Genomic DNA, 17,686 nt, shown 5'->3' on the forward strand with positions numbered 1-17,686 from the left:
GGAAGAAACTTCTTGGATTTACAGAAAAATTTGCCATCCAACAAACAAAATCATTGAGGAAGATGCACCCTCTCAATGAAGGATAATTTTCACTTTCCCTCAGCACTTCTTGTCAGCACGTGATCATGTATTGCTCTCTTGTCTCTTGTGGGGTTTTTTTCTTTTTTTTTTTCTCCCTTAAGCTGTCCAGAGGGCAGGGACCGTATCTCGTACACGTTATATACTCCATTATAATAGTGTGTATTAAATGCAATAATACTTACTGTTATGAACGAATGAATCTTGTTAATATTTCGTATACCTGCCTGGAAGAGTACTCGCTCCTTGGGGGAGCGTGGGCAATGGATGAGAGTGATGTGAGGGCAGTGACTCTTAAATTAAACTAAGGGTCAACTCGATGCAGGGATTAACAGGGAAGACCTGAGGCAGAAGATGGCTCCTGTGAGTACTCTCAGCTGAGCAATCGCAATCTTGGCCTTCTGCTAAGAGTTTCTTAACGCTTACTCTGAACTGAATGCCTCTCCCATGAAACAGGAAATCATGAAGCAGAAGGAACTTTAGGAAATAACATTGAGAAAAACAGCTGTCGGGCGTGAAGGCTTTTAATACAGTCCCCAGTATAGTTTAATAGCGTGTGCCAAGTGGGTATTCAAAAAATAGTCATAATAAGGAGAGATGATAATGATCATCAGTACTTTGGAGGGTGCAGTGGAAGAATTGGTCCTTAATGCCTTCTGTACTGTCTTTAGCTGTGTCTCTAACTTGTTTCATCTCTTAGGGCCATCTGTGCCTCTAGTTTCCCCATCTGCAAAAGAGAGATCGTATCATTTCCTGCAGAAGTCTGTGGACTGTGCTTTAATATCCTCCAGTAAATCGTACGTAAATACAAAGCAGGCAAAGAGAAGCCAAGTGCTACGAAGAGAATAAACTTTAAGGCAGAGAGTATTATAAATTAAAATTAATTAAGACCTTCTAAGTATTCTAATGATTTGAAGTAGTTAATGCAAAGGTATTTGTTACATTCACTTTAGATTTTTTTTAAGTAAATGGGAACACTGATTATAAATAAATTCCAGGGTAGTTTAATCTATTAAACTCTCTATTTTATACATATTTATCTATAATATGATGAGGGTTTTAAATTAACTTCTGAAGCAAACTAGCATTATTTAAATTAAACTTACTCTTAAAAAGGAGCAATAGGGACTTCCCTGGTGGTGCAGTGGTTAAGACTCCGTGCTCCCCATGCAGGGGGCCCGGGTTCAATCCCTGGTCAGGGAACTAGATCCCACATGCATGCCACAACTAAGAGTTCACATGCCACAACTAAGGAGCCAGGGAGCCGCAACAAAGGAGCCTGCCTGCCACAACTAAGACCAGGTGCAACCAAATAAGTAAATAAAAATATTTTTTAAAAAGGAGCAGGAATTCTTAAAAGTGCTTTAATAAATACACCCCCCAAAAAAGAAATATTTCTTCTCGTTTATTGAGAATATATAGGGAAAAAATAAAATTCAGAACATCCTACAATTGCCTAGTTCATAAAGCCAAACTGAAGGAATTATCTGAGTAAATTGACATCCTTTGAGCATATCAGCAAAGAGCCGTTGGTCACTCTCACCCTGAAAGCCTAAATTGCCTTATTTTCTCAATTCCCTTTAATGATACATATGGTTTCTTGGTTTTTTTTCTTGTTCAGTCAGGTGGTGCATTGCAAAATTCAGAAGCTTTTTAATAGACTTCTGTAGGTCTCATTTTTTAAAGTCAATTTGTATCTTTATCTATACACATGGATTATTCTTAAATATAGCAAAAAAGGGTCCTCTAATCATGATCTCCCCTGGAGCCAGGATGGGGTTGACACTATGAGGAAGAAGGAAGGAAGGTGGATGTTTAGGAGGTGAGTAACTGCATCTGCTCCAGCTTATGACGTGTACATGTAAATCACTCTTGTATGTTCAGAATTGTCTTCACAGGGACAGAATGTATCAGCTTTTCTTTCTCAAAATCAACTTCCAGTAAACCACTGAAAAACTCAAACAAAATTTTAGGTACATTTTCCTTTTCAATGTGATTTCTATTTTCTTAGTTTCTCTAGATCTGCAGTCATTATTTCATCTATATTTAAAACTGGCAAGAGTTCTAGTATTATCTTTCAAGAGTTGGGTTTGGAAAGAGAAGTATCCCTTGTATCATTTGCCTTTTAAATAATAATGGATTTAATTAAATGTTTCTCTCAGAGAAACAACCCAGAGACAGAAGGCCAGCGTTTAATTCTGTGTGGACCTTCGGGTAGTAGTATATAAAATCTGTTTACACCAAATTTCCTCCATGAAAATTACAAAGAAGGAAATGCAAAAGGGAATGAGAATTTTGGCAGAGGGAAGCCAAAATAAACTAGAAAAGATTTTTATAAGCATGTATTCGTATGTAGAATAATAGACTATAGAAACATAAAATTTCAGAGTTGAAAAGAAACTTAAAGTCTCATTTTCCCTTCCAGGTTGAAATACAAATTAATTGCTTCAGTCTCAAAAAAGTGTGGAACAATACATAATTTTCTTTATTGTTTTGCTATAGCTTAATTTTCATCGTGAGATCCTGGGATAATAGATATAAGCTCACATTCAAGGTTTCCTTCCCTCCCACATGACACCATGGGTTCTGTGGAGTGTGAAACGACATCTGTCCTCTGTGTCATTGCCTACATGGTCATCCCTTGCCCCATTTGATCTTGTGATCCATCCTTCCCGGCCACCTGCTCCCTTGGGCTTGAAGCTCTCTCTTTCTTTCAAGACACTTATGTAAATATCTGAGTGAGGCCCTGGCTCCTGGACTCACTACCAAACTCTCCACAGGGATCCACGCCCTGGGGAGCAGGGCACACACTGGTTCCCTTTGCAATGGCCCAAATCTTTCTTTGTTTTGCTGTTTTGCTGTTTCTTTGTTTGCTCTCTTGGGGCTCTGCCTAGGAGGCAGCATTAGGCCCCTTATCCAGAAGGTACAGATGTCTACATTATCACTTACCCCTGACTTCTCTTCTCTACTATCCTCAAGTCCAGGGAAGCTTTTTCCACTGAGGGGGGACGGTTCCCCTTCCTCAAACCATCTCAAACCTTTGGCTAACCCAGTGTTTCTCAGTGCTGGGCTAACCCAAGATTTCTCAACATTGGCATTATTGGTATTTTGGACCAGATACATCTTTGTTGTATGGGCTGTCCTGTGCGTTATAGGGCGTTTTTTTTTTTTTTTTTTAATTTTAATTTTATTTTTGGCTGCGTTGGGTCTCCTTTGCTGTGTGTGCTTTTTTCTCTGGTTGCGGCGAGCGGGGGCCACTCTTCGCTGCGGTGCGCGGGCTTCTCATTGCAGTGGCTTCTCTTGTTGTGGAGCACGGGCTCTAGGCGCCCAGGCTCAGTAGTTGCAGCATGCAGGCCTAGCTGCTCCATGGCATGTGGGATCCTCCCAGACCAGGGCTCGAACCCATGTCCCCTGCATTGGCAGGTGGATTCTTAATCACTGCGCCACCAGGGAAGCCCTACAGGGCGTTTAGCCGCATCCCTGGCCTTGACTCACTAGGTGCCGGTTGCAACCCCCAATTCTTGAAAATCATTACCAAATATCCAGTGGGTTCATCCCAGGAGTCCCCTCTGTTCTCCTAAAACCTAGGCTTTGATACACAAAAACTGGAAAGAGACTCACAGTCTATTTGCTTTCCTTTGAGGCAATGAACGCCTTCCCCGCACCTTCCCAGAGGCAATACATGTGAATGTATCAAGCCAGGAAAAGGAGGGAAGAGAAATTAGATGCATCAGGTAATATGGTTAATATTTCAAAACCGTTATCCCATCTGTGCTGTACTTTCTCACCTGTTGCCTTAAAAGGTACACCACATGTCATTCTAGCACCTCCTTTGTGTGTATATTACCTTTTGTATATGGACTGCAGTGAATACGCATATAGAAAGAAATTTAAGAGGGGGCAGAAAGGGATTTAACCACTAAATTCTGATCAATACAGCTGACAAAAGGATTATTGTTCACGCCCAACACATACATGTAAGCACTAATATTGATATAGTTTTACTGTGTGCCACACTTTGTGTTAAATAGACCATGCCATTTGATCCTCACAACTGCCCCATGAGGTATACTATTGTCTCACTTGGATTCCCCTGAAAACAGAGCTTGAGACAAGGGCTTTGTGCAGTTGGTTTTGGGGAGGTGATCCTTGAGGGCATGAATGAGGGTAGAGAGAGCCAGACAGGGAAGGAGGAAGAAGAGTCAATAAAAGGATGCATTATTTGGACACCGTGGTGGGCAACAGGGACTCAATTTGCTGGACTTCCTGAGAAGTGGAAAGATGCCTCCCACAATTGTCCAGCAGAAGGACAGGGGCATTTATCCACTGGTTCCCATGTCCCACTGATCAAGGGTTACCCCCCAGAGCTAGGGAGCTCTCCCAGGGCAGACAGCAGAGAAATTAGGCCTTGATGGCTCTCAGGGAAGTGAGTAGATGCAGCCAACAATGGCCCGCTGCAGACATGGCTAAAATCAGAGGTGAAATACGTGAGTCAGGGCAACAGAAGCCTCTGACACAGTTATTACCTCCCCATTTTATAGAGAGGAAACCAAGATACATGGAGATTACCTCACCTGCTCAAGGTCACAAGGTGGGTCAGTGGTAGAGTCAGGATTCAAACATGGGCCATCTGACCTCAAGGCCATGGCCCCAACCATAAGGTGTAATGACGGCTGCACTACACTCTTCCCCATGTAGCTCCACATACAGGTTTGAGCAGACCATCCACCAATTCCATTTGGAACCCAGGTTTGGGACATTTATTCAAACATTGCAGTTTCTTCTTTGGGAATTCATCTTTCAAGTTGCAACAACATAAGAAAATGCTACTAGAATGCTGCACCTGCATGTTGGGAGGAAAATAAACACCTTTCTTTTGAGATCACACAGGAAGAGAGAGGTTCAGATAGTATACCACTTGAGAGGGGGAAAAAAAGAAAACAAACAAACAAAAAATCACTCAGATAACCTTTTTTGAGTTCAGAAACTGCTTTTCAATTTTTTATTAAAACATAATTCTTCAAAGAGTATAGAAATACACCTGGCCATGACCTGTTAGAAGTCAACCAACTGCTTCAAACATACATAAGAAACATCTATCAAATTCCGGCTCACCAGAATTTATTAAGTTGTACATATACGTTATCAGAATGACACCAACGTGGCTACATTTGACAGATTCTTCTAAAGTGGACACAAGTTTCTGACAGGTTATGTTTCCTCTTGATGAACGCTGTAACAACTGTGACGGTTTGAAAGATAAGCTTGAAGGGCCACAACGGGAAGCATCAGGGCAAGGAGCTCCAGAGGGCACACAGGGGCCCCGGGAGAGTTGGTGGCAGGCCCCTGTTTCCGCTGTGAGCACACAATGCTTCAAAGAGACGAACACAAAGAGGAAGGCACTCCCTCCTCCGGACAAGGGTCTTTGGGTTCACATTCGGGAATCACAAGACACCCAGGAAAGGACAGGAAAAGGAAACTCCCTACACATAGTCTGACCTTCCTACGAGGGACAAGGGCCTGTGTGGTTCAAGGAGAAGATCCGTGAGGACCCCTGCCGTTGGGATGTGTTCTTTGCCGCTGAGGATGCCCCCTCCCTTGAAGCTTGCTCAAGGCACTGGATTGGCTCCCTTCCATACTATGAACAAGAACAAAACGCCCTCCAGAGAAGAGCAGACCTGGCGCTTGATTTGCTCTCCTTAAGAGTGAAGTTTCCTTTGTGGTTTGAATTCAACCTGGTGAAGCCCACCCCAAAGTAGACTCGAATTGCTGTGAGAGCCCCCAGGCGACTGATCCATTGAGGACACTGTTCCCCCTCTTCTATCCTGTCTGGCTCCTGCTACAACTTCACTGGGAAGGAGTAAGAGGAGAGCTCACCTGGGCTAGGTATTGCCTTGGCATTGTACAGTGATGAATTCCTTTTCCATGTTCTGTTCCTCCTTTGTGCCCAAAATGAAGGGAGAACCACAGTCGCACAAACAGACTGAAAATGAGACTGGCGACGCATGGGGTCTGCGGTCCTCCTTGGAAGGGAACTTACTTTTCCCACTCTTTTGGGCAGACTCACTTTTCCTAATCAAGTATTTTTAGCTTGACGTTTCCAGAGGACCCCGTTTACCCTAACTTTGCCTTTTTAAATGACCTTTAATTCCAGAAGTTGGCACAAATCTTTTTCAATACACTTTACCCCTGCTGATTGCTGCATAAAATCTTTCACATGAGACCATGTGGGAAGAGAAAACTCTACAGCGTGTGGGTATTTCTCAGTCTTTCTTCTCCACTTCTAAGCTTCTCTCTCATTTGTTGAAAAAAACACAACTTAAGGGGGAAAGACATGATAAAAGCTTGTAGTGTTTTCCAACCAACACTGCGAACTTCTCTTTCTGAGGCCTTAGTGATGCTAGGAGATGGTCAGGATAATCAAGGACAGAATATCTTCCTAATCCCCGGGCACATCTATTGCCATGTCTGTCAAGTGGGGGTGCAATATTCATTCATCGCTCACCTACATCCCAGCGAAGGAGATGAAGGGCATCGGGAGAAACTGTGAGTCATGTGATCAGGCCGTCCAGAAAAAAGGTATCAAATGCCAAGGTTCTATCTTCCCTAAAGATACAGATCAATATAAACCATTTTGAATATTTGTCATTTTAAAATCAATCAAATAGGCATTTTCTTGTGGCCACACGGCTCCATAATTATCTTGGGCTTCTCTTAGAGTGCCCCTGTTTCCTTTGAACTCATAGCCGTTCTTCTCTCCGTGTATTCTCTGCAGGGCCCGGAACTGAGATATCCCCAGAAAATGCACACAGAGAACCCACCCAAGGCCCATTTCCCACTACCCAGCTTTTGTCTCCATAGAGAGGAATGTGGACTTTACTGAGGATCACTGAGATAAATATATATATGTGTGTGTATATATATATATACATATATATATATATATATATGTATATATATATGTATAAATATATATATATACGCCCTCAGTAAAGAGGACATTCGATTTTATATAGATTTCCCTCTCATTCAAAAGCATCTGGCCCATAGAGGAGGAATCAACCCATACTGGGCTGCAAGGAGATCAGACAAATCATAGGCTCAGTGAAGGGAGGGCAGGAATGTGGAAGGTCTGTTGCTTCCAGGGATTTACAAGACTTGCTAGGAATCCACCTTTGGGAAGATGCTCACTTTATTGTTTCTGCTCATCTTCCGCTCCACCCTGCCTACCTTGGGCATCTTTGTCTGGATCAGCTCTTCTGGGGTGTTGCCCAAGGGGGGAAGCAGCCTCTTCTTGCTATTTCGGGTCTCCGAGAGCCACTGGGGAGGCAACTCAAATGGCCCAAAGCCGAACTGCAGGGAATACCTGTCAGGGAATGTCTCAGGTTCCACAGGGACTGCTGGTGCCACCTGGGATATAGAGTCCACTGTGCCCAGGGGTGGTGCAGGGGTAGCAAACCGCGGCCCCCGCTCTGCCTCCAGGCAGGTGGGAAGTAGCTCCCTGGCCTGGAGGTCAGCTGAGCTGGCATACTTGGCTTCACTCTCTTCCTCATCATCCGTGGGCTTAAAGATCTGCTGCTGCCCAATGTGGAACATCTCCAGGAGCTGGCTGCCCGAGCGCATGCTGGGCTCCAGGCTGGCATCGGCCACCCCGCTCCCTGTGCCCACCACATTCCGGCGACTGTAGCGGTGGTGCAGTTGTACCAAGGTCCCTACCAAGCACTTGCGGATCGATTTGTTCACGGTAAGAAAGAGCACAGGGTTCGCCAGCAGAGAGACTTTGGGCAGCCAAATGGCCGTGAGCAGCAAGAAGACAGAGGTGTCGGGGACATTGAGCACAGTCTGGTAGACGACCAGTGTGGCATAGGGCACGCTGCACAAGATGAAGACCATCACCATGGACAGCAGGGTGGCGTGCAGCTCGGCCTCCCGCTGGGAGGCATAGGGGATAGAGATGGTGTTCTGCGGGGTCCGCAGTGCTGCTATGATGACCTTCTTCTTCTGGCTGGCACTCAGGGCCCGGCGGATCAGTATCAAGAAGAGGAATACCACAGCCACAGGCACGATGACCGTGGTGACGTTGTAGACCAGAACGTACACCAGGTGGCCCAACGAGTTGCTCCAGACTTCCGTGCAGGTGGACATGGCATAGATGTCAGCCACGTTGGTCACTGCAAACACAGGGACGCTGGCCACCACAGCATGGGCCCAGATGTATATCACTAGTTCTCGGGACTTTGCATCAGATATTTTTCTCTCCAGCGGATAGAGGACCGAGTAGTACCTGCCAAACGCACAAGCAAAATTCATTTCACAGAAGATACACTTTAATTAGGGGAATCTATATTACTAAAAGTAGGAGAGAGGAAAGAAAGGGTCAATTTCTTCTATTCTGCCTAAGACAGAGGAAACCACTGGGGGAATTACGAAGCTAGACCTTAAGTTTTGAGGATTTTGCTGCACAATTCACAGTTAGCTTTATAATTATTGCCACCAGGACTAAATCCAAAAGAGTGCCCTCAATATAAAGGATATCTCCATCTGCTGGAAAGACACCTCTTTTTCAATTTAAGGGTAAAGGGTAATTTGTAAAAAATTTTTTTACCTGGGCTAGAGGAGCTTGAGGGTAATTTTCAAAGCCACTAAGAGAAAGAAAATGTGTCTGCACACAAATCCAAAGGAGACTCGTGCCACAGTGGATATGCACAGATATCACTAGCATTTACAGCCACCTGGGGCAGAAGAAGCCAGTGTGAGGGAGGGACTCTGACAAAATCCTTCCACAAAATCAATTTGACTGAAAAAAATCATGCCTGCTCAATCGCCATTGTTCCCATGATAATCGCTCAGTACCCCTAAGAGCAATTAATAGACCTAAAATGCCTGCATGATTAGATTTTTGTTAAAATCAGGGAGGACTTTTTTCCTTCAAGCTTGACTTGATTATTCTATAACCACCTAATCAGAATTCCAAAAGCACCTTGTTTCAATATCACCTATGACTGGGGGAAACCGAGTAATTTGTTAGATTCTAGAACCACATCTGTCATGAAAGGGCAGCCAGTAGCCCTCAGAGCTATGGCGAGTTTCTTCACCTTAGCTCGGCCCACATCTGTGCAGTCAGCTAATGCTGGAGTCCAACATTAGGTTGGACCTTCCAACCCTGTTAACATGCATTCCCTCATGGGGCCAGCTGAGCAGGCGTGCCTTCTGTCACAAGGATTTCTGAGCACCACCTATGTGCTAGGTATTGTGCCAGGCACTGGACTGCAAAGATGGAAGGGCGCACGGGAATGTTTCTAAACTAAATGGGGAAAGGGGGCATGTAAACAAACAATTATAACCGAGGAGATGATGGCTCTACTGGAGGGACGCACAAAGGAGGTAGGGAAAGGGGGCACCTGGGAAAATGTCAAGAGCAAGCGGCCCTGTGGTGGAGTCTGGCAGGGGACAAGCTGGGGGAGAGACGATGCAAACACAACACGACCACGGATGACCAGAGATGGATGGAGTGCGGTAAAATGTGTTCTAGGTCACTTTCTGGGAAGGGAAAAAAAGAGAAAGAAATGTATAAGTTATGCACGCTCTCAATTGTTTTTCTCTGAATACGGAGAAGCTTTTCTAACCACCGCTCAGTAAATCCATTGTGATGGCCCCACGCCCACGCATGAATACGCGTTCACTGTCTCTGATTCCCATTTGCAAAGTGACAGGTAACAAAACCAGGCTTCCCGTCATTTTTGATTCCACTCTAGGTTGGGAAATAGACTGCAGCACAAGCACACAGGCTCACTATACATCATTTTGTTAGTGTGTGCGTCTCTAGAGGATGATGCAGGAAGTGTAGGTGGCCTCCCAATTCACTTGCTGACTCGGTGCCATGAAACAAATATCTGGGAAAGAAGTGAGAGAAAGGACTGTTTTCCCTTTCTCTTCGTGCACAACGAACCTATGCTTTCCAGTAATCTGCATCTCTGAATAATGAAATAGGAATTTACCAAACTTGCTTTTCTACTAAAAGAACTTGCTTATCTTTTTAAAAAATTAGGAATTTGGGATTAATAGATATACAGTACAATATATAAAATAGATAAACAACAAGGACCTACTGTGTAGCACAGGGAACTATATTCAATATCTTGTAATAATCTATAATGGAAGAGAATCTAAAAAAGAATATATATATATATATATATACACACACACACACATATATGTATATAACTGAATCACTTTGCTGTACACCTGAAACATTGTAAATCAACTATACTTCAATTTAAAAAAATAAAAATAAAAGACACACTGAAAAAAAATGATGGCAAAAATACAGTAGATTTTCTGCTGGAAAGAAAATAAGGATTTCTTATTATTTGCATATTTTCTTGCCTAAAACCAAAGGCTCAAAATAACCCACAGGGATTATTGCATTGCTTCCAGGTAGAATAGCAACCTGTCCAGAATAATGTGTTCCCACTCTTGTTGAATCCTATTCTTAAAAAACCTTCAGGATTCATAGCAGCATTATTTATAACAGCCAAAAAGTGGAAACAACCCAAATGTCCATCAACTAGTAAATGGATAAACAAAATGTGGTATATGCATACAATGGGAATATTATTCGGCAATAAAAAGGAATGAAGTAAGTTGTTAAGAGAGTAGATCGTGAGTTCTCATTACAAGGAAAATGAACATTTTTTGGTATCTATATGAGATGATGGATGTTAACTAAATTTATAGTGAATCGTTTCACAGTATGTGTAAGAGAAGTCATTATGTCATATACCTTAAACTTGTACAGTGCTGTATGTCAACTATAACTCAATAAACCTGGAAAGAGAAAAAGAGAAGTACTGATACCTGCTATAACATGGGTGAACCTTGAAAACATAATGCTGAGTAAAAGAAGCCAGGCACAAAAGAACACATATTGTATGATTCCACTTATATGAAATGTCCCCCCATACAGAGACAGAAAGTAGATTCGTGGTGGCCTAGGTCTGGGGGTGGGAATGGGGAATAACTGTAAATGAACACATGTTTCTTTTTAGGGTGACGGAAATATTCTAAAGTTCAATTGTGGTCATGGCTGCACAACTGTACATATACTAAAATTCATTGACTTGTACATTTTAAATGAATTTTATGATATGTAAATTATATCTCAATAAAACTATTTAAAAAAAAAAAACTTCAGGAAAGAAAAGTCCACCATGTGGACTGCAGACATAAGACCTCACCAAGCAGGTAGGAAGGGGTCGCCAGAAAGACACACCTGCCATGAACACAGAATGGATCAACACAAAAAGGATTAGGGTGCCCACCAGGAAGTAAACAGACTTTTCACTCTGACTTTTCACAGTTTTATTCCAGTTCTGTGCAATGGCACTTCCCAGGTGTTCACAGACCTCTGGTTGAGCATGGAAGAGACATGCAACGTAACCAAAAAGTGGGTGTGGCAAACTGGCACCACCTGGTGCACATTCAGCTTGCTGAAGGGATTCCAGTGGCCCACATACTAAGTTTCTGAATGCAAATTAATTGCCAACATTTAAAAATGATAGAATTCTAGATTTCTGATTTCTCTTCTAAGAAATAGAAAGTCTGGCCCACTGAGACGTGATACTCACAAAGCAACTATTAGCTGCATCTGCTGAGTGATGGCCCCTATGAACAGGAATGCAGACACACAACCCCAACCTGGCCTGTGTCACTTGGTTTTGTCACCTGCCTCGTCTGCCTCTGTGGATGGTGAGTTTCTAGGGAGAAACTGTCAAGGAGCTGGAGTGGTTCCCTGCAAGATCTGATGGTAAAATGATTGCAGACAATATATCTAAGGAAGAATGTGCCAACCAGAATGGAAGACTAGAGAAAGAGAGATAAATATTGTGGCCAAACACAGGCCACAAATAATTCATTTAGTTCGTTTTACCCCTGAGGAAACTGAGACTTAGAGAGGTTAAGCCACTTTGCCCAAAGCCACCAGCGAGAAAGCAGCATAGGTAGGACTTAAAGCCAGACTTCTGGTTCCAGAGTCCTCTTTCTTAAGCACAAAGTCAATGACTTCTCCTAGTATGTAGGGGGCTTTGTGTGGCTCTGTGTCCTCTGTGCAGACAACACTGGGCAGCTAATGAAATCAGGGTTCCAAGCCAGAGAGGCTGAAGCGACTCCATAGATGGATTCTGCAATCCATACACTTATAGGTCATTAAGGTATTGAGTATGTTTTAAATGGACAAAGAGTTTTAAAATTCTAAATTCATCTAAAACGTAGTTAAATTTATCACAGGGTATAAAGTCAGAAGAGCCAGCACTTTCCCTTCAGCAACTTTTCCTCTCTATAAATCTTGAAATCAAAAGTTCTTGTGGACACAAAATATTTTTCAATTCTTCTTTGCTTATTTAATTCTATTCTCTAAAATGTATTATTATCTCAGTTGTATTCATGAAGTGCTAGCAACAAAGAGAAAAGACAGGAAGCTGTTGATTACTGAGAACTTCACACTTCACTTTGATAAATTTGATCAAATTATGTATGACAGCAGTAGCTAGGATGTAAGATTTATTTCCAAATGAACATCCTTTAAAAAAGGACGGGAAGAGAAAACAAACACCATCACAATATAAAACCTTGGAAGTAAATCCTCCAAAGGAATTTTGGTGCTATCTGGCCAGGTCCAACAGGACTGTCTAATCATTTGTTAAATAGCCACTGAATTGTTCTCTTGTTCTTCCAGAAATGTTTTCATCCTGCATCAAAAGGCCCTAATTGCAGAGTTAGCAATCTGATGAGCAATCTACTTCAAATTGCAATGCAAATACCGCTAATTCCAACCCAGCTGAAACTATATCATGATCCAGCTCTGCCCCAGCATCGTCATGATGTAACCTCCCCAATGCCACATCTTTCTGTTGACAACAAGCAGGCTAAAAAGCAGTATTTGTAACACTGACTATTCACTATTTGCTTCATGATGCTAATTTTTCAATATACTTAAAAAAAAAAAAAGTTGCACCCCTGGCTACCTGATCTTACCTGTCCAAGGCAATGGCAGGGAAGCTGAGGATAGTCACAGAGCAGAAGACTTTGTGCAAAAACTTAACGACCTTGCAGAAGAGCATGGTGTAGATCCACCAGCAGCAGTGAGGACTGGTGCTGAGGATGATGTCGAAGGGCACGCAGACCAGGCTGGCACAAATCCCCGAGCAGGCCAGGTTTTTAATGAACCTGTTGGTGACAGATTTGAACACGGTTGTGCGGCAAGTCGACCATAACACCATGAAGTTTCCTGGCCAGATAGGCAAAAATAAAAACCAAAGAAAAATGTTTAAATAAAAAGAAAGAAGACAAAAAAGAAAGAAAGAAAATACAGGTTAAAAAAAAGATTGAAAAACCATATCTGAGAGTTCATTTCAAAGAACTTAAAGGCATATGATATTGTCAATTTATGTGAAATTATTAAATCACTTTCATAAGTATCAAAAAGTCTAGAAGAATATTTTAGTGGTGAGTTTTGTTATTTAATTTTAGGCATAATAGTATTATGAGGATGATTCTGTCTCACCTGTGTATAAACAGTTGGCTAGGGATTACTTAACCTCAGCCAGTCTACTCTGACCAAGTTTGCAAATGACCTCCGCCTTACCAAACTCTGTAACAGAAAGAGGACAAAAGCCACATGTGTGGCTTAAAATTTCCTAGTAGTGATATTTTTAAAAAGTAAAAAGAAGCAGGTGAAATTTTAATAGTGTATATTATTGAACCCAATCTATGCCAAACATTATCATTTCAATGTCATCATTACTTTAAAAAGTATTAAAGTAATATATTCATTCTTATTTTTGTGCTACATCTTTGAAATTTGGCATGCGTTATTTTGTTTGTTTGTTTTGTTTTTTATTTATTTATTTATATTTGGCTGCGTTGGGTCTTCGTTGCTGCGTGCGGGCTTTCTCTAGTTGCGGTGAGCGGGGGCTACTCTTCATTGTGGTGCGCGGGCTTCTCATTGCGGTGGCTTCTCTTGTTGCGGACCACGGGCTCTAGAGCGCAGACTCAGTAGTTGTGGCGCACGGGCTTAGTTGCTCCGCGGCATGTGGGATCTTCCCAGACCAGGGATCAAACCCATGTGCCCTGCCTTGGCAGGCAGATTCTCAACCACTGCGCCACCAGGGAAGCCCCTGGCGTGCGTTTTTTAAATTGAAATATAATTAATATATAACATTGTATTCTTTTTAGGTGTGCATGGTGTATATTTTGTTTTACACTTACAACACATTTTCAGTTCACACTCGTCACATTTCAAGGGCTCCATAGCCACATGAAGCTGGCGGCCACTGGACAGGCCTGCACTGTTCTAGACCTTTAGCGCCAATAACGCACTTGCCTGTCCCTCTCTGAGCATCTTCTTCCTGTGGCTTCCACAGACCTACAGCCTCCTGGTGTTCCTCCCACCTCTCCCAGGCCCTGGCTGCTCCCAGTCTTCTACACCAGGCCCTTCCCCATCCTCTCTCTCCAGCTTCTCCCTAGGTTAAATCACCCATTCAGGTGGTTCTCCACTGAGCTGCTGGTGACTCCCACATTCATGGCCCAGACTAGGCCTCTCCTCTCAACTCCAGACTCCTGTCCCACTAAACGTCTGATTCTCCACCCCCTCTCGGTCTGTTCTGCCCACCCACTGTCCTCCAGAGCCTACACAATCCAGGGCCAACCTGCCTAATCTCACACCACACTGCCCCTGGCTTGCTGGGCACTGACCACGCTGCCCTTTTTTTCTGTTCTTGAAACACAACGAGGCTGATCCGGTCTCCACGCCTGTGCACAAGTTTTTTATACTGCCTAGCATGGTCCTCGTGTGTCTGATTCCTTTTAATCCAGGTCTTAGTATAATTGCTGCCTCCTCAAAGAGGCCTCCGCTAACCATATTTTTATTTTAAATACTCACTGCTCCTCCCTCCAGCATACTCTCTTATAATATCCCGTTGTGGCCTTCTCAGCTCTTATCATAATTATTAATTTGTTTACTCATTTTCCCTTCATTTCATGAGGATAAAAAAACATGTCAATCTTGTTCACTATTATAACTCCACTGCCTAGTTCTGTATCTGGCACAGAACAGGCATTCAGTAACTATTTAGATGAATGAATTTGAAGAGGACAAACAGTAATCAAAAGTCCCTGCAGTAAGATAACCCGTTTTGTAGTAGGAAGGTCATGAGAGGCTATTCTGAGTCAGTAGTTCCCAAACCTCACTATGCATCAGAATTACTACACCAGACATCCTGAATCATAGTTACAGGTATAGAACTGGGAACCTGCATTTGTAACAAGCACTTCAGAGAGAGCTGGCCCCCAGACTGAAGTTTCAGAAATGCCACATCTAGACAGAGACTGTAGCCTTCATTCCCAGAGTCTCAAGGGGCCCAAGTCGGCAAGTATGCAGCGCAGCCTACGTTACCAGGGGAGACTTTACCTGGTGAGAGATCCAGGTCCACATGGCCAGTCAGTCATGACCCAAGGACACTGCTCTCTCCTGGGCACAGGCACGGAGAACACCCTCTAATGACTGAGGCACAGCTCAGCCTCATGCGGAAGGACAGCATGGTGCCAGGGGAGGGGAGCACAGGGCTCAGGGCTGCAGCCGAAGTCACCACCAGGGGCTGCCTCACTGCCTCAGATGCTGACATAACTTACTGTCAAGAGTCTCTTTTCAGACACAGTAGTCTACAGCTACTTCTTAGGCACTGCATTTAGGTAAGTAGGCCAGCTGCTTCCAGGAAATTCTCTACCAAACTTTCCTTACATAAATATGCTGACTCAGTGAGATGAAATTCACAGTGTGAATATATACACACATTTGTTCAATAGAAAAGCTGTTTATACTAATGTTACCACCTCAGGCCCCCTCAAGCTTTCCTGTCACCAAGGTTACAGACTGAGCAATAATGATGTATTTGAAGTTCCATCTATATGGGGATTTTTTTTTTTTTCTGGCCTTTCCCACTGAAATGCAGATTAGGATGTGGCGGAAGCATCTTTCCTCACTTAAGTTTTACAAATAGGACTTAAAATCTGGTAACCATCTAATAATGAAATTGCCCACTTAAAGAAATCTGCGGTAGGGCTTCCCTGGTGGTGCAGTGGTTAAGAATCTGCCTGCCAATGCAAGGGACACGGGTTCAAGCCCTGGCCCGGGAAGATCCCACATGCTGCGGAGCAACTAAGCCCGTGCACCACAACTACTGAGCCTGAGCTCTAGAGCCCACAAACCACAACTACTGAGCCCACGTGCCACAACTACTGGAGCCTGCGCATCTAGAGCCCATGCTCCGCAACAAGAGAAGCCACGACAATGAGAAGCTTGCGCACTGCAACAAAGAGTAGCCCCCGCTCGCCGCAGCTAGAGAAAGCCTGCACACAGCAACGAAGACCTAACACAGCCATAAATAAATAAATAAATAAATTTATTTTAAAAAAAAAAGAAATCTGCCATGAGGAGAGTGTCATAGTATCTTCAGTTGTTAATATCGGGGTTGTCTCCAGTCCACTAGAGGACTTCCTACAAAGACCATCCTTCTGCTTTATAAATCAAGACCCGTAGGATTTTCTATTTCTCTATCACTGTTAATCTTTGTCGCTTGGTAGGTTACACTGAATAAAACATTTTGTATCACAAACAGGAAGATTCATTGCAAAGGACAGGACAGGCTGTGTGCCAAGGTCTCTCATGCACACAGTAGATTTCTCTGAAACTAATCTCCATCATTACCCTCATTCTCTAACTCTCTTATCTTTCTCCCTCCCAATTATGTCAGGCACACTTTTTTATTGTTTTTTTCTTAAATCATACATTTTATTAGTATGTCCACGCTTGCGAATGAGGAAACTTGTTTTCAATGAGTTATTATTGAAAAACCCGAGATGGCTATAATCACATTTTATCTCCACTTATAAAACTCTACGAGGCATCTGAAGCCTAATCCATTTTCCTAAGAACCTGAAGCTAAAGAAGCCTCTATGTTCTTTCCCTTCTTTAAACCACCTCTCTCTGTCTTCACTTTAAAACTGACTCATTTGGCTCTAAGAATCCAAATTAGAAAAATGTAACAGGAGAGGAGTACCCACACTCAAGATCTGATTGGCCACACATTAAAAAAAAAAGTGTGAGTATGTACATATGAGTATACACATACACGTGCAAGCACACAAACATGCACACAACAAAACGAAATAATTACATATTTGATCATTTAATCTCATGAGCACTTTAGATTCTTCTTAGCTTTACAAGGTACATCAAGGATAACTCAGCATATATTTTAAATAACACAGTATTCAACCTTGAGCTACTTTTTAGTTTAGACATCGTGGTCTAAATCACCCAACCCCCTTTAGAAATGATTCAAGTTCTGTACCCATTCTTCCTCCCTACATATTCCCATTATATTTTCTATGCTGGATTCCATGACAACATTCAGCGCCAGGGCTCTGGGCACAGCAACACAATTAGTACACACTCACAGCACACACAACCAAAAGGGGAATAAGAGGTAGAGCATGATGGCGCTGGTAATACAAACCTACTCTCCCTGGGACTGCTATTACTTTATCATTA

The 17,686-nt window shown here is 42.9% G+C and overlaps 1 protein-coding gene across 6 annotated transcripts in view; it reads right to left on the bottom strand.

Annotated features, from left to right (window-relative positions):
- Positions 1–3,542: 3,542 nt before the first annotated feature.
- GPR176 (G protein-coupled receptor 176) overlaps positions 3,543–17,686 on the bottom strand; it is a 113,458-nt gene continuing 99,314 nt past the window's right edge. For 5 of the 6 annotated variants that reach the window (XM_082443171.1, XM_082443168.1, XM_082443173.1 and 2 more), the window contains 2 exons: positions 13,111–13,363; positions 3,543–8,362 (listed from right to left, as the gene is read on the bottom strand). In XM_082443171.1, the coding sequence (XP_082299297.1) occupies positions 7,240–8,362; positions 13,111–13,355 (1,368 nt within the window). In that variant the 5' untranslated portion in view covers positions 13,356–13,363 and the 3' untranslated portion in view covers positions 3,543–7,239. The remainder of the gene's footprint in view (positions 8,363–13,110; positions 13,364–17,686) is intronic. The other variant, XM_082443169.1, reaches the window with a different exon arrangement.

This window comes from Balaenoptera physalus, assembly GCF_965194825.1.
Source record: "Balaenoptera physalus genome assembly, chromosome: 2".
Classification (NCBI taxonomy): Eukaryota; Metazoa; Chordata; class Mammalia; order Artiodactyla; family Balaenopteridae; genus Balaenoptera; species Balaenoptera physalus.